The 21,934-nt window shown below is 38.2% G+C and overlaps 1 protein-coding gene across 17 annotated transcripts in view; it reads right to left on the bottom strand.

Moving 5' to 3' along the window:
* ACACA (acetyl-CoA carboxylase alpha) overlaps nt 1-21,934 on the bottom strand; it is a 278,038-nt gene that overhangs the window by 210,402 nt on the left and 45,702 nt on the right. For 13 of the 17 annotated variants that reach the window (XM_045490597.1, XM_045490601.1, XM_045490599.1 and 10 more), the window contains exons 2-3: nt 14,831-14,877; nt 11,491-11,743 (exon numbers count right to left, since the gene is read on the bottom strand). In XM_045490597.1, the coding sequence (XP_045346553.1) occupies nt 11,491-11,743; nt 14,831-14,877 (300 nt within the window). Of the gene's footprint in view, nt 1-11,490; nt 11,744-14,830; nt 14,878-15,120; nt 16,182-21,934 lie in introns of those variants that run through there. The other 4 variants (XM_045490608.1, XM_045490606.1, XM_045490611.1 and 1 more) reach the window with 2 other exon arrangements.

The following is a 21,934-nucleotide window of genomic DNA, read 5'->3' as shown; positions in this document are numbered from 1 at the left end:
CTGGTGTGATACTTTCTATTTTCTCAATGAAATATGAGGCAAAGTTATAAAATTCAAAGTGTGTCTAGAAGGGACAGGAGCTAGGGATGGGTTTAATGACAATGGAGAAAGAACACAATTGTTGTTGTGAAAAATGAAAGGCCAAATAACCAGAAGAGAAAAACAAAAGAGGAGAAAGAAGAAAAGTTTCACAGCACAGGCAGCATTTGAGAAGGACCTTACAAAGTGATGACCCAAAAGGATGAATGGAATTCCAAAAGTCAGGGGAAGGGCATTCCAGTAAGAAAACACAGCAGAGGAGGACAAGAGAGAAATCCTATTATCCTCTCAAGTAGCTGTTCTTTTTTCTTCCTTGCCATCAACTTCTTAAAAGGGTACACAGTGTTGACATTGCTGTTCCTTCATTTACTACTACTTAATTTCTGGACATCTTCTAAAGCTGTTCACCCCAAGAGCCTCCCATGCACGAACTTCAGTGCTTTTTCTTTTTCTTTTTTTTTTTAATGTTTATTTATTTTGAGAGAAAGAGAGAGACAGACAGAGTGTGTGTGTGTGCACGTGTGTGCGTGTATGGGTGCAGGCACAACCTGGGAAGGGGCAGAGAGGGGAAGAGAGAAAATCCCAAGCAGGCTCCATGCTTCAGCGCAAAGCCCAATGCAGGGCTCGATCCCACAAACCAAAATCAAGAGTCAAAAAAACCTGAGCCAAAATCAAGAGTCGGATGCTTAACCGACTAAGCCACCAAGACGCCCCCCAGTGTTGTTTCTCAATCTGACATTTCTTTTCAACACTGTATGTTACATCTTCCACCTTAAAATTATCCTTTCCTTCTTTTTTTTTTTTTTTGGTGCTCCTTCTACCTTCCTGATCATTTCCTGTCTCCCTTTTTCACCCTTCCTTCCATCTAAAGGTAGACATTTCCATAAGACACACTTCCCTTCTATATACTCTCCCTCATAATAATCTAATCTACTGCACAACTTTAATTTCAATGCAACAAACATTTATTAAGCATGTATTATATGCCAGGCATTGTTCTAAACGCTAGAAAAGTGGTTCTCAGCTCAGGTTTCATATCAGATTCACGTGGAGAGTACTAGCATGAAGACTACTGGGTTCCATGACCAGAAACTGTAATTTAAGCAGTCTGACACACAGTTTAGGGATGCATAGTTTTTTATTTATTTTTCAATATATGAAATTTATTGTCAAATTGGTTTCCATACAACACCCAGTGCTCATCCCAAAAGGTGCCCTCCTCAATACCCATCACCCACCCTCCCCTCCCTCCCACCCCCCATCAGCCCTCAGTTTGTTCTCAGTTTTTAAGAGTCTCTTATGCTTTGGCTCTCTCCCACTCTAACCTCTTTTTTTTTTTTCTTCCCCTCCCCCATGGGTTTCTGTTAAGTTTCTCAGGATCCACATAAGAGTGAAAACATATGGTATCTGTCTTTCTCTGTATGGCTTATTTCACTTAGCATAACACTCTCTAGTTCCATCCAAGTTGGTACAAAGGGCCATATTTCATTCTTTCTCATTGCCATGTAGTACTCCATTGTGTATATAAACCACAATTTCTTTATCCATTCATCAGCTGATGGACATTTAGATTCTTTCATAATTTGGCTATTGTTGAGAGTGCTGCTATAAACATTGGGGTACAAGTGCCCCTATGCATCAGTACTCCTGTAAGGGATTGCATAGTTTCTGAAAGTTCCACAGATGATTCTGTTGTTGCACAGCCAAATCTAAATACTGTTTTCCATGTTATACGTGTCTCAGCATGACAGACAAGATGCTTAATGATCTCACCTTTATCTTACCAGCCTCTTCCTCCACGACACTAAACACCCTGTCTCCCTCACATTTCAATAATACTCAATGACTTATAATTGCCTGAACATGCTAGATGTCTCAGTCTGGTATCTTTGCACATGCTGTCAACCCCACCATCACTGGTGTTCCTGCTATATACTTATCTCTGTTGCTTGTCTGTTTTCTGTTTATTTCTTCAAAACTGAGTTTAAACAAATCTGAAATATTACTGACACCTTACAGATCTCAACAAGCCCAGCATAATAATGATTAAAGCTCTTGTATTAGAAATAATGTTAACTTGGCACAATGTTTGGCTAGCCACTAATATATCCCATTGGTAAAAAGGACTCACTAAAGTAATGCTATAAGATGATCAGTTTACCTTTTAGAAAGATCCCAATGGCCATGTGGAGCTTATACTGAAAGGGGAAAGAGGCTGGAGAAGAACTAAAATACTCTTGCCAAATCCAAATAAAATATAAAAGCAAGAACAATAGCAGTAGCAAAGGAAAGAAAGGAATGGATTCAAGAATTATTTGGGTATAGTGGGGCACCTGGGTGGCTAAGTCAGTTAAGCATCTGACTTCAGCTCAGGTCATGATCTCAGGCTTGTGGGTTCAAGTCCTGCATCGGACTCTGTGCTGACAGCTCAGAGCCTGGAGCTGCTTCGGATTCTGTGTCTCCCTCTCTCTTGGCCCCTCCCCTGCTAGTGCTCTCTTTCTATCTCTTTCAAAAATAAACATTTTTTAAAAATTTAAGAATTATTGGGTATAGCATCAATAAGAATACCTAACTAGGTGTTAGGGGTAGGGGTAGAGAGGTAGAGGAGAGAGGAATCTCATAGAACACCCATATTTCTAGCTTAGAACACCAGAGAAATGGGAATACCATTAATTAAGTTAGATCAAGAGAGAGGTTGTGACCTATGAGAAGAGGGCTAAAGCCAGGAAGCTTTGTAGAAAATTAACAATTAGGAGGCATGTGGAAAAAGCCAAGCCTACTCAAGCACCTGACAGGGTAGAGTCAGAAAGGAGAATTGGGAGAGAATGTTACTAAAATATAAGGTGTAGTTTCAAGAATGAGTGAAAAGTCAACAGTGTCAAATTTTGCTCATCAGGAGGTCACTGGTAAGTTTTCTAAGTGTAGTTTCAGAGAAGTGGTAGAAGCAAAAGCTAACTGCAATAGATTGAAGAGTGAATGGAACTACCGGTCGACAGTAGCAGACAGAACATTTGTTTATTTCTATTCTCTACCAAAAATCACACGAAAATGACAACAAAATAATAAAAGAAACATAAAGACATAAGAACAAAGAAAATGAAAGAGGAGGACCTAACAGATACAGACGTCAAAAAATTTTGGGAAATAGAAAATGGATGGTCAAGAAGTAACTCAGAAACCAAAGAGCCTATGGTATGGAAAGCCTCTTAGAAACAAGCATGATTCTATGGGAATGCAAGCTGGTGCGGCCACTCTGGAAAACAGTATGGAGGTTCCTCAAAAAACTAAAAACAGAACTACCCTACGACCCAGCAATTGCACCACTAGGTATTTACCCAAGGGATACTGGTATGCTGTTTCAAAGGGACACACGCACCCCAATGTTTATGGCAGCACTATCAACAATAGCCAAAGTATGGAAAGAGCCCAAATGTCCATCGATGGATGAATGGATACAGAAGATGTAGTATATATACACAATGGAGTATTACTCACCAATCAAAAAGAATGAAATCTTGCCATTTGCAACTACTTGGATGGAACTAGACGGTATTATGCTAAGTGAAATTAGTCAATCAGAGAAAGACAAATATGACTTCACTCATATGAGGACTTTAAGAGACAAAACAGATGAACATAAGGGAAGGGAAACAAAAATAATATAAAAACAGGGAGGGGGACAAAACAGAAGAGATTCATAAATATGGAGGACAAACTGAGGGTTACTGGAGGGGGTGTGGGGGGGGGGGATGGGCTAAATGGGTAAGGGGCACTAAGGAATCTACTCCTGAAATCATTGTTGCACTATATGCTAACTAATCTGGATGTAAATTAAAAAATAAATTAAATTAAAAATTAGAAAAAAAAGAAACAAGCATGATTCTATGTTAGCACTCTGGAAAAACTCAGGAATTAGAATTGTCCAGTATATCTCTATTAGCAAGGGTGGAGACAGAGCTGAAAACCAAATAAAATCTATAGTTTACTTAAAAGTACTATACCAATGTTAACTACTTAATTTTAATAAAAATAGGGTTGCTAGAAAAAATACAAGATGCCCATTTAAATTTTCCATTTCAGGCAAACACAAGTAATTTTTTATATAAGTATGTCTAATGCAGTATTTGCAGTATTTAATTTTTATATGAAAAATTGTTTACCTGAAATTCAAAATTAACTGGGCAACACGTATTTTTATTTGCTACATCTGACAACTCTAGATAAATGTACTATGGTTATGAAAAATATTAATAGTAGGGGAAGGTAAGTGAAGGACACACAAGAATTCTCTGCTGTTTTTGTAACTCTTCTGTAAATCAAAAATTATTTCAAAATAAAAAGCTAAAAAAAATTAAGCTAAAAGATTTTTAGTGACATGAGAAAATGTTGTTCTATGGAAAAAAGCAAAAAATAGAGCTGTGCATTAAGATATAATCTACTTAAGTATTTTTTAAAGAAATTTATCCTTAAGGGGTAAAATTCACAAAAAGAAATATTAAATACTGACAGAAATTATCACTGGACAATCATATTCTGGATTCTTTCTATTTCTTCATACTTTTTGGATTTCTAACTTTTCTATAATAAGCATATATCTAATAATTTTAAAGTTTTAAGTAGTAAATGCAAACTTCATTTGTAAATTTATGTTCACAGGAAGAAAGGAGGGGGAAAATGTATGCATTACACTAGAAGTAATAAAAATAATAAACACTGCCAAGTGGCTGTCCTGAGCCCTACTTACAAATATTCATAATTTCATTTCTACAGTTAGCTACATTTATGGAATAAAGTCTGGAGATTATAATATACAAAGACAGTTCCTGTTTTCTGAATGGAAAGAGTGGGTGGGAAATAGAGCAAACTATTGCCTTCAGAAAGAGTACCAAGTTGCAGATCTCATAATGACCTTCTCTGTCTACTCACTTCTGAGGCACCATGGCAACTGGGAACCTCAGAATATCAAGGAAGGAACATTGAGAGTAAAGGGTTTGGAAAATGCTGGGGCAGGGAGAAAGCTCAGGGAAGCTGAATGAGAAATGCTAAGAAAGCCAAACATAACACTCTCACAGGCCCATCTACAAATTTCCTTATTTTTGATGTTAAAGCTTGAGACAGCTGAGCCAAAGATAGGAAGGAAAAGTGAAATTTCCTGCCCTCTCAATAATGGTTATTCTCAACATCTAAATTATAATATTGACAGTATATGTGTACTATAATTAAAGTCTTTCAATCTAAATATCCAAGTTTTTTTTTTTTTTTTTCAACGTTTATTTATTTTTGGGACAGAGAGAGACAGAGCATGAACGGGGGAGGGGCAGAGAGAGAGGGAGACACAGAATCGGAAACAGGCTCCAGGCTCTGAGCCATCAGCCCAGAGCCCGACGCGGGGCTCGAACTCACAGACCGCAAGATCGTGACCTGGCTGAAGTCGGACGCTTAACCGACTGCGCCACCCAGGCGCCCCTAAATATCCAAGTTTTAAACCCAACATGCAAAAGCCTTAAAAAGGTTTTTCTAGTCAAAAATTTTATTTTACAAAAGGACTCTTTCATAATAAATATTACATAGTATGGAACATTTTACTTTTCCAAAAGCTTCTGCAGATACTATTTAATTTTACCTCCATTACTAGATTTAAGTGAAATCGCTTCAAACTCAAGAGTTTATTTTTTTATTATATATATATATTTTTCAATCTCAGGAGTTTCATGTGAGAGACTAATAGGAAAGAGAATCTCTTTCCAGGTCAAATACAAACATATACCCCTAAAACTTAAAAGTTCTGTCCTTAATAGCTTTTGATCAAATCACACCGTATTTTATAATGTCCACTTCCATTTTGATTATAAAATTCATTAAAATATTAGTGCAACAAACAATTGTTTTGCTACAAGTGCTATAGCTATAAAAAATATAGAGTAGCAAATTATCCTTTGTTTTTCCTTCCATTTCTCTCTATACCACGAAACTATTACCAGTAGCCATATACCTTCATGATTTGCTAAGGTCATTTTAAACAATTCACTAGACACTGTCACAAAAAAAAAAGTGGGGTGGAGGGGATATGAAAGTTTAAGAAATTTAAGAGATACAATACACAGCATGTGGTCTTGGATTGAATATGAGTTTGGATTAACCAGCATTTTGGAGTCAACTGCACAAACTAGAATTTGGTATGTATGTATAGTAAATGAAATGAAAATTTACTGAAATAGAAAAGAATTCTGGGGGCACCTGGGTGGCTCAGTCGGTTAAATATCAGACTTCGGTTCAGGTCATGATGTTGTGGTTCATGGGTTTGAGCCCCACATTGGGCTCTGTACTGACACCTCCAAGCCTGGAGCCTGCTTTGGATTCTGTGTCCCCTTCTCTCTTCTGCCCCTCCCCCGCTAACACTCTGTCTCTCAAAAATAAAAATTTTAAATTTAAAAAAATTAAAAAAAAAAAAAAGAAGAAAAGTGGGAATACATACATCCCATACAGCTCTAGGATAATTTTTTTTAATTCCAGTATAACTAATGTATAGTACTATATTAGTTTCAGGTGTATAATTCTCAACAATTCTATACATTCTATACATCTATAAAACTCAACAATTTTATACATTACTCAGTGCTCATCACAGTAAGTGTGCTCTTAATCCCCTTCACCTATTTCATCCAACCCTCCACCCACCTCCCTCTTTGGTGTTTTTTTAAAAGTCTATCACCAGGAGGGGCACCTGAGTGGCTCAGTCGATTGAGTGTCCGACTTCGGCTCAGGTCATGGTCTCTCAGTCTGTGAGTTCAAGTCTCACATCGGGCTCTGTGCTGACAGCTCAGAGCCTGGAGCTTGCTTCGGATTCTGTGTCTCCCTCTCTCTCTGCCTCTCCCCTACTTGTGCTCTGTCTCTCTCTCTCTCAAAAATAAATAAACATTAAAAAAAATTTTTTTTAAGTCTTAATCCCCAACACAGTATTTTATCCGTTTGCATTCTAGTATCATTGGACAAACTTTACAGATTATTTCTAATTACAAAACAGCTTCAAAACTCTCCACAGAGATTCTTCTGAATAATCAAAAACACCTCATCGTCAATCACATAACTGAATTCTAAATTTTCTAAGATATTGACAAAGTACTTTCTAGACCAGAAAGGAGACAGCAATGCAACTTACCTTCAAGGAGCCTTTTCTGAGTGAACTTAATCTCTCTTGCCTACCAAAGCAGCAACCACTGTCTTAAACCCAGCAACAGAACATCATATGATGGATTTATATACACACAAATAACAGCAATTACAGACTGTTCTCAAATGGAGTCACCAACAACATGCTTGCCAAGCACAAAATGTTGGATGTTTGATTCTTTGGGCATTTAAAAAGTTTAAGGGAAAACTGAGATGGAGTTTCAAACACTGTAACATGAATTACAGGATAAAAAAGGTTTAAAGAAATCACACTACCCTAAGAGCGATCCAGTTGGGGAGCTCACCTGTTTCCAACTGGACTTCAACCAGGAATTCAGTATACTAGTTGACAAAATTGATTACAATCTTTGGTTGATAGCATGACTGTGGGGTGATCTGGATTTATTTACACTGCAATGCAAATACTCAGAACAATCTGAACTCAAGTGGCATCCCATGAGGAACAGACATCAACATCCATGCAACTAGATAATTCTATTATATGCCACTAAATCATACATAAGTTATCAAAATTAAGACACCCACATTCAGTCTTCAATGGTCTTTCTTCTCAAATATTCAATTAAATATTAATAATAAGGTTCAGAAATAAATCAACCTAGCTGATACATCAATCCCTAACTGATCTTCTTTAAAAATAAAAAGCCAGGGCACCTGGGTGGCTTAGTTGGTTAAGCATCCAACTCTTGATTTTAGCTCAGGTCATGATCTCATGGTGGTGAGATTGAGCCCTGTGTTGGGGTCTGTGCTGTTGCGTGGAGCCTGCTTGAGATTCTCTCTCCCCCTTCTCTGTGCCCCTCCCCCGCCCACACTGGCTCTAAATTAATTAATTAATAAAGCCAAACAACAGTTGTTTACAATAAGACATATATTCCCATCAGGCTGTAACTTTCTTAGGGTATTATTATTTTCAAATGTTTGGGTCATAAAGCTTAGAAAGTGATCCATCTACTCTTTCAGTGCTGCTCTAGAAAATACGTGATGCAAGTCATCTCCATCTCTGGAAAAGTCTATTCTGTATTAATACCTATCCACTACACCCATTAGACTTCTCAGTTAGCATCAAAAAAACCAAGCCCTAAACTTGAGAGGCCCTCTCTCATCCTATACTATGACAGTCACATTACTTGGTTTTAGATGACCTCTAGTAAACACCTCTTAGGAATGTACCTGCCCCTTTAATCTACATGGCCTGGAAAGGATTAGATTATTCATTCGGGAAGCTAATCCTAAACTAACCAGTCTCTAACTCTGGGTTCAAAGAGTGAAAAAGAGTTTTTGAACCAATACCTTCATGTTCATGGATGAGGAAAATGAGTCCAAAGAGGTAACATGTATTCTCTGTGGTCACATACCTAATTGGTGGCAGATGCAAGAACAAAGTTCTCTCTAAAATCAAGTGAATTTGACTCAATTTAAATTAACCCCAAGGACACCATATCTACAAATGACTTACAAAATGTATCAATGGAAAAGCTGTGTTCTATTTTGGAACATTAGCTAGCTGAGAAGCAAGTGGGAACTGGCACTGTCTCCTTCCCAGGCTGCTGATCACACTTCAATCCACAGCTCCTCCACGAGCTATGGGCATGAGTTTTGCAACAGTAGGGCATGCAAAAAAATTTCCAGGCACTCATACCACTGACCACACAGTCTTTGTGGTAAGAGCCATCAACTTTGGGAATGACTTGGCAACTACAAGCTGCGTTGCAAATCATTGGCTGAGTTTCCTATAATGGTATTTATCTTACCATTGCCAAATTCACAATTTCCTAATCCAACGAATGGATATTCTGTTTCACATGGTCTCAAATTGGACAAATTTCTCAAGGTGCTATGTGGCTTTAAGGATTTAGATTTAACCCAGTCTTTCTCAACAGGAGCATTATGACATTTTGAGGACAATTCTTGGCTATGTGAGATTATCTAGTACATTAAAGAAGGCTTAGAATCATTGGTCCTCTGACCTTTAAATGCAAGGGTACAGTAGTAGTCCTCCCCCTTATCTGTGGTTTCATGTTCCAAGGTTTCAGTTATCCACAGTCAACCACCAACCGGAAGCAGATGATCCTTCTTCTGACAATATTGTGAGAAGGTAAACAGTAGCCTAAAGTTATGTCACAATGCCTGTATCATTCACCTCACTTTAGCTCATCATGTAGACATTTTATCATCTCACACCATCAAAAGAAGTGTGAGTACAGTACAATATATTTTGAGAGAAAGAAACCACATTCACATAACTTTTATTACAGAATATTGTTATAACTATTCTTAGTTATTACTGTTCATCTTTTACTGTGGCTAATTTATAAATTAAATTTTATCATAAGTATGTATGTATGAAAAAACATAGTATGTGTAGGGTTCAGTACTATCTGTGGTTTCAGGCATCCACTAGGGGTCTTGGAAGGTATCTCCTGTAGGTGAGGAGAACTACTGTAGTCCCACCAGTTACAACCCCCACACATTTACAAATGACCTTGAAGGGTACGATACCACCACCAGTGTTAGCCTTTAGGTCAACCATTAATTGAACTATAAAGTAATAAAAAATGTTTACATAAAGACTTGACCTCCACCCCCCCCCCCCAAAAAAAACCTCAACCCCTCTTATCTGCCACTAAATACAGCACTCTATTCCTCTTTTTAGCCCAAAGATTAGATAAAATCCATTGTTCATCAATTCCTTCAAAACCAACTTTGTCTGAACTAGCTATATAATTAAGACACTTTTATTGTCAGGGAAGTAGAGTAGAAAAGTTACTGAAATGCAATCAGAACACCCGACACTGAATTCCAGTTTTCTGGCTATTCACGCTTAGGCAAGTTATTTCCCCTCTTTAGGCCTCAGCTCTCTCATCTATTTAAATAAAAGGCATTAGGCTACATTATGTCTCTGGTTCATTTGCAATTCTAGGAATCCATGACATAAAACACAATTAACTTACTTAACTCTTTTCTTTTGACCTCCACATAGCTAAATGGGGGTGACCACTGACACTTAGTACCTCATCATCTTTCTGAAGCAAGGACCCCAAAGTCCCAGGAAACTAAGGCAGGACAGTCATATTCAGCCAGACCCAGTATGGGATTTTACTACACAGCCTATATCTCTAGTATATAAAAAGGGGCTTAATTATTTTAAGATCCATTAATATAAGCACCAAGATTTACTAACAGCAATAGTCACCCTAATGTTTATCTGGGCTAGACCTATAATCTCAACCCTAGCTGTACATTAGAATCACCTGGATAGCTTTAAAAAAAAATGCCCCAGCTCCAAACCAAGCCAATATCAAATGAATCAGAATCTCTGGAGCTCTGGAGATGGGGCTCCTTTCTTAAGGCTCCACAAAGTGACTCTGATGTACAGTGAAAACCAAGAACCACTAATCCAGGCCCTTTAATCTAAGAAATGCAAAGCAAACGACCCAAGGGTAGTATATCACATACTGGTTGTATAATCAAACATCAATAAATAAGAATAATCCTATGTTACTACTTACTGACATTCTCAATCACATATAGAGAATTCCATTTCTATTGAAAAAGGAGAAGTCTAGGGGCGCCTGGGTGGCGCAGTCGGTTAAGCGTCCGACTTCAGCCAGGTCACGATCTCGCGGTCCGTGAGTTTGAGCCCCGCATCGGGCTCTGGGCTGATGGCTCAGAGCCTGGAGCCTGTTTCCGATTCTGTGTCTCCCTCTCTCTCTGCCCCTCCCCTGTTCATGCTCTGTCTCTCTCTGTCCCAAAAATAAATAAACGTTGAAAAAAAAAAAAAGAAAGAAAAAGGAGAAGTCTATAACAACCCTTTGTTCCTGCCACAGGTTGTTACTGAGGACTGGCCCTGCCAGAAATGGAATATACCTTTCTGACATGAAAGCAATTCAAAGAAAAATCACTACAAACTTGCCCAACTCTGCAAAAGTCTTATCAGCCATTAAAATAGTTACAACTACAATGTTAGTCAAAGTAGTACAGAAGCCAAAATTTCTCAACCTAACTCTCACTTACTAGATGTCACTAAAAGACCCGGTATATAGACAGAACAGGAGACAGTTGAGAGGAACATTTAGGAAAAGACACATTGAAAGCCTCCACTCCAGGCAAAATGCATTGTTTCCATTTCTTTATCAAAGCTTTAAGTCCAGTGATACAGGAAAAGGTGGAGCAATCTTGGCTAAAATTATTCTTGCCCTTTCCAGAACAAAATCAGTGAAACCAACAGGTCAATAAGGTCAAGTAAAATTTCAGTCTTACCTCATGTGCAAGGCCAAGCCATCCTGTAGGCTGGAAATCCCCAAATCAGAGAGCGTATCTGAGCCAACAGAAGCTGGTGACAGAGAGCCTTCCTTCTCCTCCAGTAGGTCCAGCTTCACCAGGTTGCTGATTTCATCCTCTGAGTTATCTTCAGATACAGAACCAATTATGAACCGAGAATGCTGGTTCAGCTCCAGAGGTTTGGCCAAGGGGGATGGTTCATCCATTATTCCTTCAAAATGAGCTCTCAGAGCTATGAAGAAAATGAGTGAGAAAAGCAGGTTATGGATAATAACCTATATCTGAGGATAGCCACAGGTTATTCCTAATATACTATGGCTGGCACTTGAAAGCAGGGTAGCGTCTGAGCACTAGTTTCTTTGGCTCTTCTATTTCAGGGCCTTGGTTTTCTGCAAGGGAGGAAAATCCAGATGTAGCTATGCCTAAAAAATTAAAATTAGCTCCCTCTTCCTTAAAGAAATCTCTTTTAAAACTATAAGCCATTCCCAATCTCTTTATCAATTTGGTAATGCCCAAGAGATAATTATGAACAGTGGAGAAACCTCTGCAGTAGATGAAAGCTGCTTGTAATACTGTGATTTCGGTTGTCAGTACCGGGGAGAATGTGGTATAAGGATTTGGGGAGAGTGGCTGTCATTTCAAACTAGGTGTTTACACTAAACTACATAACTATCACCTCATTCCAAACACTACACTTTGAGAGGCTATGAATTTTACCTGAGCGTATTTTTGTTAAATATATTCACATAAAATATATTCGTATTGATATATATCCACACAGATAAATATATATAGTTTGCTTTAAAGCAAACTCCAGATGGGTATTTTTTAACTGAAAAAAAGAAATCTTTACTTCCCCTCATGAGTTTTTTCTTAAATTACATCTGTTAAAGATTCACCCAAGCATGTCTGGTTTTGGCTCTAATGTGCTGGCATTGATAGGAAGAAAGTGAATCTACTATCAAATTCAAAATCTCTAATTAAAATAAGGGAGGTGTTGGGGCGCCTGCGTGGCTCAGTTGGTTAAGCGTCCGACTTCAGCTCAGGTCGTGGTCTCTGGGTTTGTGAGTTCAAGTCTCGCAGTGGGCTCTGTGCTGACAGCTCAGAGCCTGACGCGGGGCTCGAACTCACGGACCGCGAGATCGTGACCTGGCTGAAGTCGGACGCTTAACCGACTGCGCCACCCAGGCGCCCCATCCTGCTCTGTCTCTTAAAAATAAATAGTAAAAAAATTAAAAAATTAAAAAAATTTAAAATAAGGGAGGTGTCATCTCTAGCATAAGTTTTCTAGATATAGGGCCTTAGTAGTCATAACTGGATATTTCCAGCAACTAGCACACTAATTAAAAGACCAAAACATGGCTGAAAGTCCACAAGAACAATAAAACTAAAACGAAACAATATTTATTCTGTCATTCAAAAGATCCCATTAAAAAAAACCTTCAGGGGCGCCTGGGTGGCGCAGTCGGTTAAGCGTCCGACTTCAGCCAGGTCACGATCTCGCGGTCCGTGAGTTTGAGCCCCGCGTCGGGCTCTGGGCTGATGGCTCAGAGCCTGGAGCCTGTTTCCGATTCTGTGTCTCCCTCTCTCTCTGCCCCTCCCCCGTTCATGCTCTCTCTCTGTCCCAAAAAAAAAATAAATAAACGTTGAAAAAAAAATTTAAAAAAAAAAAAAATAAAATAAAAAAATAAAAAAAACCTTCAGAACTATACATCAACTTAGTATTGAACTGCTTATATCCTAACAATTCAGAAAACAATATTCCCAATCCTGATTTCGAGGTGCTCTAAGAGATGGTATATCAATAAATAACAAATTTATTATTAATAAATTGTTTATGTTGTAGACTACTTTGAAGTGTAAGAGTAAGTGGCAAGCAGTGTTCTTTGACATTAGGTAACAAAATATCAAGATTTTAATCTTTGGGAATCACCATTAAACCTGTTAAAATTACACGTGCACCATTATTCTTATGTAATTTGTGAATCAGAGCTTATTCATTTACAAAGACAAAACAGTATTCGTAAATGATAAAGCAGTGGTTCTCAAAAAGTGTAATTTCCAGACCAGAAGCAGCAGCATCACCTCAGAACGTGTTAAAAGTACAGATTCTTGGGCCTACCATAGAGCAACTATCACAATCTACAGGTTGGGGCCCAGTAATCTATACTTTAACAAGTCCTAAAATTTGAGAACCACTCTGCTGGAAGAATGAAACAGTAATAACAAATTGCCAGAAATGCTAAAAATATTACTGCTAGATATTTCTTAAAAGTGAGTTAGAGATTACGTAAGCTAACTTTTATTTTAAAAACTAGAATCAAATATAAAAATATCATGGAACAGGAAAAACTTGACATCTAAATTTACTATACATTTCTCCCTTGGAATATTAGGTTTCTTTAAAATAACTGTTTTTAAATGTCTCCAAATTTTATATAGACATTCACTTCCAGAACTCTAAAAAAACTCAAATCATTCAAAAAGAGGAAAAAGGGAGAGAAGGAGAAAGTGAGGGAAGGAAGGAGAGAAAGTTCTAACAGACTGACCAGTGTGAAGAACACTAAAAGGTACAGTAACAAAAAAGGCTACTTCTTTCACATTTTAGAGCCGTAAACAATCAAGTTTAAAAAAAACAAAAACAAAAAAAGGAGACCTCCCTCCCCCACCCCCACAAAATTCCAAACTCCATCTCAACTAACACAGAAAATAATGGCTGCCTTCTTCACAAGAGAAATAAGTAAGGCACTCTTCTAGTTTAGTGTGACCAAAATTAGATGACTACACAAAAAAATAAAATTCAGGATAAAGAAGCAATTCTCTGATTTCATGGGAGAAGAAGAAGACATGATTAACTAATAAATGAGAGGCTCCGTAAGGTCCACTTCAAACTTTTCCTTCCTAGCCAAGAAGAACAGGAAGGCAGCCTTCTTGAGGATTGGAAGCAGCTCAGCTGTCAGCGCTAAAGAGCCCATCCACTAACCAGCAATTCTACTGAGTGGTATTCCCAGCCACAAGCCTGCAAACCATCAGAAAAGAGAGGTCATGTATGGAAAATCACTGAGTAGCTACCCAGCCACTCTAGAAGCTACTCTACAGTCCGTCCCATTTCCGCTGATTCTAGTCCTGAATTAAAGAGAAAAGGGGATGGAATACTACCATGGTCAGACCATTCACTTCAGGTTATACCCCCAAATCTACCTATGTCCTTTCACAGAAGGCAACTTTTAACATAAAAGCTTACAGTTTAATATTTTAGCACATGAACATAAAATGTTTATGACACTGTAAACAAGAAAGAGCATTATTTGTAACTGACCTCTTATAATTCTTACTGTCTGAGCAGATATCCACCTCCAAAAAGAACTAAAGAGAGAAAGACAGAGAAATTTGAAGTGTTTTTTTTAAGTAACCCAAATTTTAGCAATTCCTGTTTTGCTCAGCATAATACAAAACTGATAATAAAGTATCATTTTTCTAGTCAAATCTATTATTTAACTTAAAACATACAGTTCAGTTGTTTATTATTTGTTCAAATCTATAAATAAAAAACATTACATTCAAAGACTTTATTTTTCATGAGAATAATGAACAATAATCCAAGCTTACCATTTCACAAGGGGCCTTTTCCAATTGCATACTTCGATGAGCACATTCCAACCTTATGATTTCCAACATTTCATCAAAAAAGAGGCAGTTGGGAAGAAGAGAACCACTAGACTCCCTACAACTCAGTTAGGCTCTGATTATGTTTACAAATGGTTTATACCCATGCACAAAGTTGGAAGCCAGGAAGAGGACGGATCTCTCATTAAATTAAGTTGCTAAACCTCTAAGGGACCAAGGAGTCTCTACTTACTTCCCAAATCCTGGGTTTTCCTTCTATGCCACAGACTTAAATGTATCCAGGGTAAAAACTCTCAACTTTCATTATAACAATCATCTGTGGAGCTACTTATTTATTTAAATTAAAAAGTTGTTTTTTATTTGGATATGATTGACACACAATGTTACATTAGTTTCAGGCCTGTGAAGCTTTTTAAAAACATGGATGTTTAAACTCCACCCCAGATTGACAGAATCAGAATCACTGCTGGAGGCCCAGACATCAGAATAGAGTTCCACAGTTGATTGACACTGATATATATCCAGGCTTGAGAACCACTGGTCTATGGTGGAGAAGAAATCCAGAACTTCTAAGGGATGACCTTGAATGACAAGTGACAGGATTGGGGACTGTGCAGACATGTTAACTGGGAAAGCTGGATTTGCCCAATTATGTAGTCTAAACTAGTATTATTCCCTACAATTGGGTGTAGGGAAGGGGAGTGCGAAAAGAAAGGAAAACAAAAGTAGTTTGGGTCAGATGTAACCAGAGGTGCAGAGGTGGAACTAGAGTCAAAATCTAGGACTCAAGATCAAATTCTGACTCTGCCAAATGCTCGCAGTGCAAACTTGAACAAGTCACTTAATGTCTCTGAGCCTCCTCATCTGGAAAAATAAAAAGGTCATGGGATTGCTGTGAAGACTAAAAGTATCTGAAATGACTCTGTAAATTATTATGTACTAGACTAGTGTTTTTCAAACTATGGGCAACCACCAAGCAAAATACTAAGAAATAAATTTAGTGGGTTACAATCAACATTTTAAAAACAAAGGGACAGGCACCTGGCTGGCTGAGTCAGCAGAACATGTGACTCTTGATCTCAGGGTCATGAGTTTGAACCCCAAGTTGGGCACAGTCATCAAAAATGAAATAGAACAGGGGCGCCTGGGTGGCGCAGTCAGTTAAGCGTCCGACTTCAGCCAGGTCACGATCTCGCGGTCCGTGAGTTCGAGCCCCGCGTCGGGCTCTGGGCTGATGGCTCAGAGCCTGGAGCCTGTTTCCGATTCTGTGTCTCCCTCTCTCTCTGCCCCTCCCCCGTTCATGCTCTGTCTCTCTCTGTCCCAAAAATAAAAAATAAACGTTGAAAAAAAAAAAATTTAAAAAAAAAATTAAAAAAAAAAAAAAATGAAATAGAACAGGGATGCCTGGGTGGCCCAGCGGGTTAAGCATCCAGCTCTTGTTTTCGGCTTGGGTCATGATCTCACGGTTCTTTAGTTCAAGCCCTGTGTCAGGCTCCACGCTTGCAGCACGATGCTAGCTTGGGATTCTCTCTCCCTCCCTCACTCTCTGCCCCTCCCCTGCTTGTGTGTGCTCTCTCTCTCTCAAAATTGATAAACTTAAAAAATGAAACAGAGCAGGGGCACCTGGGTGGCTCAGTCAGTTAAGCATCCGACTTCAGCTCAGGTCATGAGCTCGCAGTGAGTTTGAGCCCCATGTCAGGCTCTGTGCTGACAGCTCAGAGCCTGGGACCTGCTTCAGATTCTGTTTCCCTCTCTCTCTGTCCCTCCCCTCCCTTGCCCTCTGTCTCTCTCTAATATAAACATTAAAAAATTTTTTAAATAAATGAAATAAAATAAAATATCTGGTTGAAATTCTGTTTCAGAAGCTTCAGATCTTTAGATTTTTTTTTTTTTTTTCCAATTAGTAAAGCCCAGTGCCTACTGCTCTATCATCCTGATAAAAGCCTGAAGACTTATTCTCTGGAGAGGGTTAAACAAGACATTTCTAGACAGGGACATACCAGAAACAGTAAAGGGGAGAGCATCATGTTGAAAATGGAGAAATTAAGCAAGCATATTGAATAAGAGCTCCCAGCCTTCTTGCCCCAATTTTCACCAATCAGGAGGGAAATACAGAAAGGATCCTGCTTTGAAGATTCTAACCAGACCAGGGGGAAAAAACCTCAAGTAGTAATATTGGGGTTCACTAATTGTCACACCAGGTCAACCTACAACAAAGTTAATCAATTCCCCCCTCTTAAAATTAAGCAATTAAGGATTACTAGATGTCTTAGAGAAACCTCCAATGTGAAGGAATCAAAACCAAATAACTACCTGTAGAAAAAAAAAAAAAGTGCATCTAGAAGAAAGGGATTATGTAGAACAAGAAAATATTAAAAAGACATGATTTTATATGTGGAAATGTTTTTTGAGGAAACAGAAAAGCCTGTCCTAAATTCATGTGGAATTCCCAAGGGACCCCCAAATAGCCAAAACAATCTTGAAAAAGAACAAAACTGGAAGACCCATGCTTCCTGACTTTAAAACTTACTACAAAGCTGCAGTATTAACATAAAGACAGATATATAGACCTGTGAAACAGAACAGAGAGCTCCAAAAGAATGAGATCTTGCTATTTGCGATAACATGGATGGACTTAGAGGGTATAATGCTAAGTGAAATAAGTCAGAGAAAGATAAATACCATAATTCCACTCAAATGTGGAATTTAAGAAACAAAACAAATGAATAAAGAAAAAAAGAGGAAAAAACACTCTTTTTTAAAAGATTTTTAAAAAAAATTTTTCAATTTATTTTTTTAATTTATTTTTTAATGTTTATTTATTTTTGAGAGACAGAGAGAGACAGAGTGTGAGTGGGGGAGGAGCAGAGAGAGAGGGAGAACAGAATCCAAAGCAGGCTCCAGGCTCTGAGCTGTCAGCACAGAGCCTGTCGCGGGGCTCGAACTCACAGACTGTGAGATCATGACCTGAGCCAAAGTCCGCACTTAACCAACTGAGCCACCCAGGTGCCCCATTAATGTATTTCAAGAGAGAGAGAGAGAAAGAGCACAAGTGGAGGAGGGTCAGAGAGAGGGAGAAAGAGAATCCCAAGTGGGCTCCGTGCCTCCAGCAGAGCCTGACATGGGACCAGATCCTACAAACCATGAGATCGTGACCTGAGCTGAAATCAAGAGTCAGATGCTCAATTGACTGGGACACACAGGTGACCCAAAAAACCAGACTCTTAAAAACAGAGAACAAGCTGGTGGTTGCCAGAGGGAAGGTAGGGGGAGGAGGAGGATGGGTGAAATAAAGAGCCTTAAGAATACACTTTACCATGATGAGCACTGAATAATGCTTAGAATTATTGAATTATACTGTACACCTTAAATTAATATAACACTGTATGTTAATTACACATCAATTAAAAAAAAAAAGAGAGCCCAGAAATAAACCCTCCCATATATGGTCAAATGATATTTGACATGGTGCTAATAAGACATTCAATAAAGAAAGGACAGCCTTTTCAACAAATGGTGCTAGGAAAACTGGATCTCTACATATAAACAAATAAGCTGAACATTCCCCTCAGAATTTAACTCAGAATGCATCAAGGCTCTAAAATTTAAAACATGAACCAAGAAAACTCTTACAAGAAACATAAGACAAAAGCTTCATAACATTGAATTTGGAAAAGATTTCTTGGATATGACACCAAAAGCACAGGTAACAAAAGAAAAAACAGACTGGACTTCTTGAAAATTAAAAAATTTTGTACATCAAAAGACACTATCAACAGAGGAAAAAGGCAACCCAAAGAATAGGAGAAAATATTTGCAAATCACGTATCTGATAAGAGATTAATATCCAGAATATATAAAGAACTCCTGAAAGTCAACCATCAACAAACCCAATTTAAAACCAGGCAAAGGACTTAAAATGACATTTCTCTAAAGAAGATAGACAAGTGGCCAATAAGCACATCAATATGCTCAACACACTAATTATTAGGGAGATACAAATTAAAACTACAATAAGATACCAACCCATACCCATTAGGATAGCCACCATCAAAAAAAACAGAAAACAAGTGTTGGCATGAACGTGGAGAAATTGGAACCCTTGGGCACCACTGGTGGGAACGTAAACTGTACAGCCACTGTGGAAAACAGTATGGTGGCTCCTCAAAAAATTAAAAATAGAATTACCATATGATCCAGCAATTCCACTTTTGGATACATACCCAAAAGAATTGAATACAGGCTCTCAAAGAGTCTGTACACCCATGTTCACAGCAGCATTATTCACAATAGCTTAAACATGGAAAAAGGGAGTGCACTGGTGGATGAATGGATAAGCAAAATGTGACATACACATACAATGAAGTATTATTCAGCCTGAAAAAGGAAGGACATTCTGCAATATGCTACACCGTGGATGAACCCTGAAGACACTATGCTAAGTGAAATAAGTCAGTCACAAAAAGAATGTTGTGTGATTCTTACATGATGTCAAAATCATGGAGACAAGAAAGGAGAATGATAGTTGCCAGAGGTTGGGGGGAGAGGAGAATGAGGAACTCATATTTAATGGGTATAGAGGTTCAGTTTTAGAAGATGAAAACAGTTCTAGAGATGGATGGTAGTGGGCAAAGGACTTAAAATGACATTTCTCCAAAGAAGATATAGAAGTGGTGCACAAGGTTATAAATGTATTTAATACTGAACTGTATGTCTTTAAATGGTTAACATGGTAAATTTCATGTTATATATATTTTACCACAGTAAGAAAAATTAAAGAAAGAAACACCTCAGGGAGCTTGGGTGGCTCAGTTGGTTAAGTGTCCGACTGCAGCTCACGTCATGACCTCATGGTTCATGAGTTCGAGCCCCAGACAGTTCAGAGCCTGGAGACTGCTTTGGATTCTGTGTCTCCCTCTCCCTGTCTCTCCCCCACTGTCGCTCCCCTCTGTCACTCTCTCTCTCTCTCTCTCAAAAATAAATATACATTAAAAAAAACTAAAGAAGAAATTAATAACACTGCTTGCCTCTGGTGGGAAGAACTGGGTGGCTGCAAAACAAGGTTGGGGGAAAATGTCCTTTTGTATGTTTAAAATTTTGAACTACGTGAACTAATGTATTAGTCATGTATTAGCAACTGAGGATTTTAAATAAATTTATAAAAAGGTTTACCAAATTAATTCCATGCCACTCTGATACCTTATCTCTTATCTTCCTAAACATTTAATTAGACAACAGGCATGTCATTCGCTTATTTATTAATATATATTACTGTATAGTTGACTATGAGTTACCTCCTCAAAGAAGCTGGGAGAAGTTATTATCTCTTCTGATGGTTCTAGATCTATCACCCCCAATACCACACAACGCTGTGTAAACACTAAGCTTTTGCAGAATCAGTGTTCCCTAGGAATTTAAATGAACACTGGAGTTACAAAACTGGGAGACACGAGCCACATGTTTATTTTAAATATTCCCTAAGAACATTTAGAAGCCTCCAACTAAAAAGCCATTTTGTGAATTCAAAAGGCTCTGGGATTATGGGGGCAGCTGGCTGGCTCAGTTGGTGGTGTGTGCAACTCTTTTTTGTTTGTTTGTTTGTTTTAATGTTTTTATTTATTTTTGAGACAGAGAGAGACAGAGCATGAGCCGGGGAGGGGCAGAGAGAGAGAGGGAGACACAGAATCTGAAGCAGGCTCCAGGCTCTGAGCTGTCAGCACAGAACCCGATGCGGGGCTTGAACCCACGGACTGCGAGATCATGACCTGAGCTGAAGTCGGAAGCTTAACCGATTGAGCCACCCAGGCGCCCCTATGTGGTGTGTGCAACTCGGTCTTGGGGTCATAAGTTTGAGCCCCATGTTGGGTGTGGAGCCTACTTAAAAATAAAAATAAATAAATATAATAAATAAGTTTTTAAAAGCTCTGGAATTATGTATCAATTCATGCTCATAATCTTATTTTATAGAACAGCATTCAGAAAAAAATGGAGCCATAATTGAGGTGTGTCAACTACCTCCTTGAGTCTCAAAGATAAGAACAATTTCTTTCTTGAAGAAATATTGCTCTTTTTTTGTGCCCCAAGTCCCCTGGATATATTAAGGCACTGTACTTTATATATGTGGAACTGGAGAAATTTACAGGTTAAAACAGAAATTTCTAATCCTCTTGGAGTTACAGCATCTTATGTGGTTTTAGGGAGATAGTTTTAAACTGAAAATAATGAAGAACTCTCAAAAATTAGTTGCCTTGTGATGCATTAGGTCAGATGATGAACTGCCTCTAGTTGGAAGTTTTCAACAAGAGTATCAAATAAAATATTCTTATATTGACTGGAAAACTGGACTAGAAAATTCCTAAGGTATACTCCAATACTCAAATGCTCTATTAAGTTCTTAGATTTTATGAGATGGAATCAAAGGGAAATTATGTGGCTCGCTTTGTCAGGGCCAGGAATACCACTAAATGCTAAAGCACAAAACACAAACAACCCAGCTATCTATCCTTCTGGTGCTAATCTACTGATATTATCCCTACTGAACTCAACCTACCGTCCCAATTTGGCAAGTGTGTAAATACACACATGGACATGTGTGTCAATTTACATGACTAAGGAAAGATTTGAAAGCTGTCTACAAAAACAGAGAGTAATTTTCAGGAACTTCATTAGTGAATGTACACTCTATTTCTGTAAGAGGAGATAGTCAATTATTCATAAATGAAACCTTATACTTCTTGGAAGAAGATTCTCCAAAACTAAGTCTGCTTTTCAAATTTAACTCCATGGATTCATTCAG

This window comes from Leopardus geoffroyi, chromosome E1 (genome assembly GCF_018350155.1).
Source record: "Leopardus geoffroyi isolate Oge1 chromosome E1, O.geoffroyi_Oge1_pat1.0, whole genome shotgun sequence".
Classification (NCBI taxonomy): domain Eukaryota; kingdom Metazoa; phylum Chordata; class Mammalia; order Carnivora; family Felidae; genus Leopardus; species Leopardus geoffroyi.
Note: the sequence above shows the minus strand (reverse complement) of the source record. Positions and strands in the feature narration are given on the sequence as shown.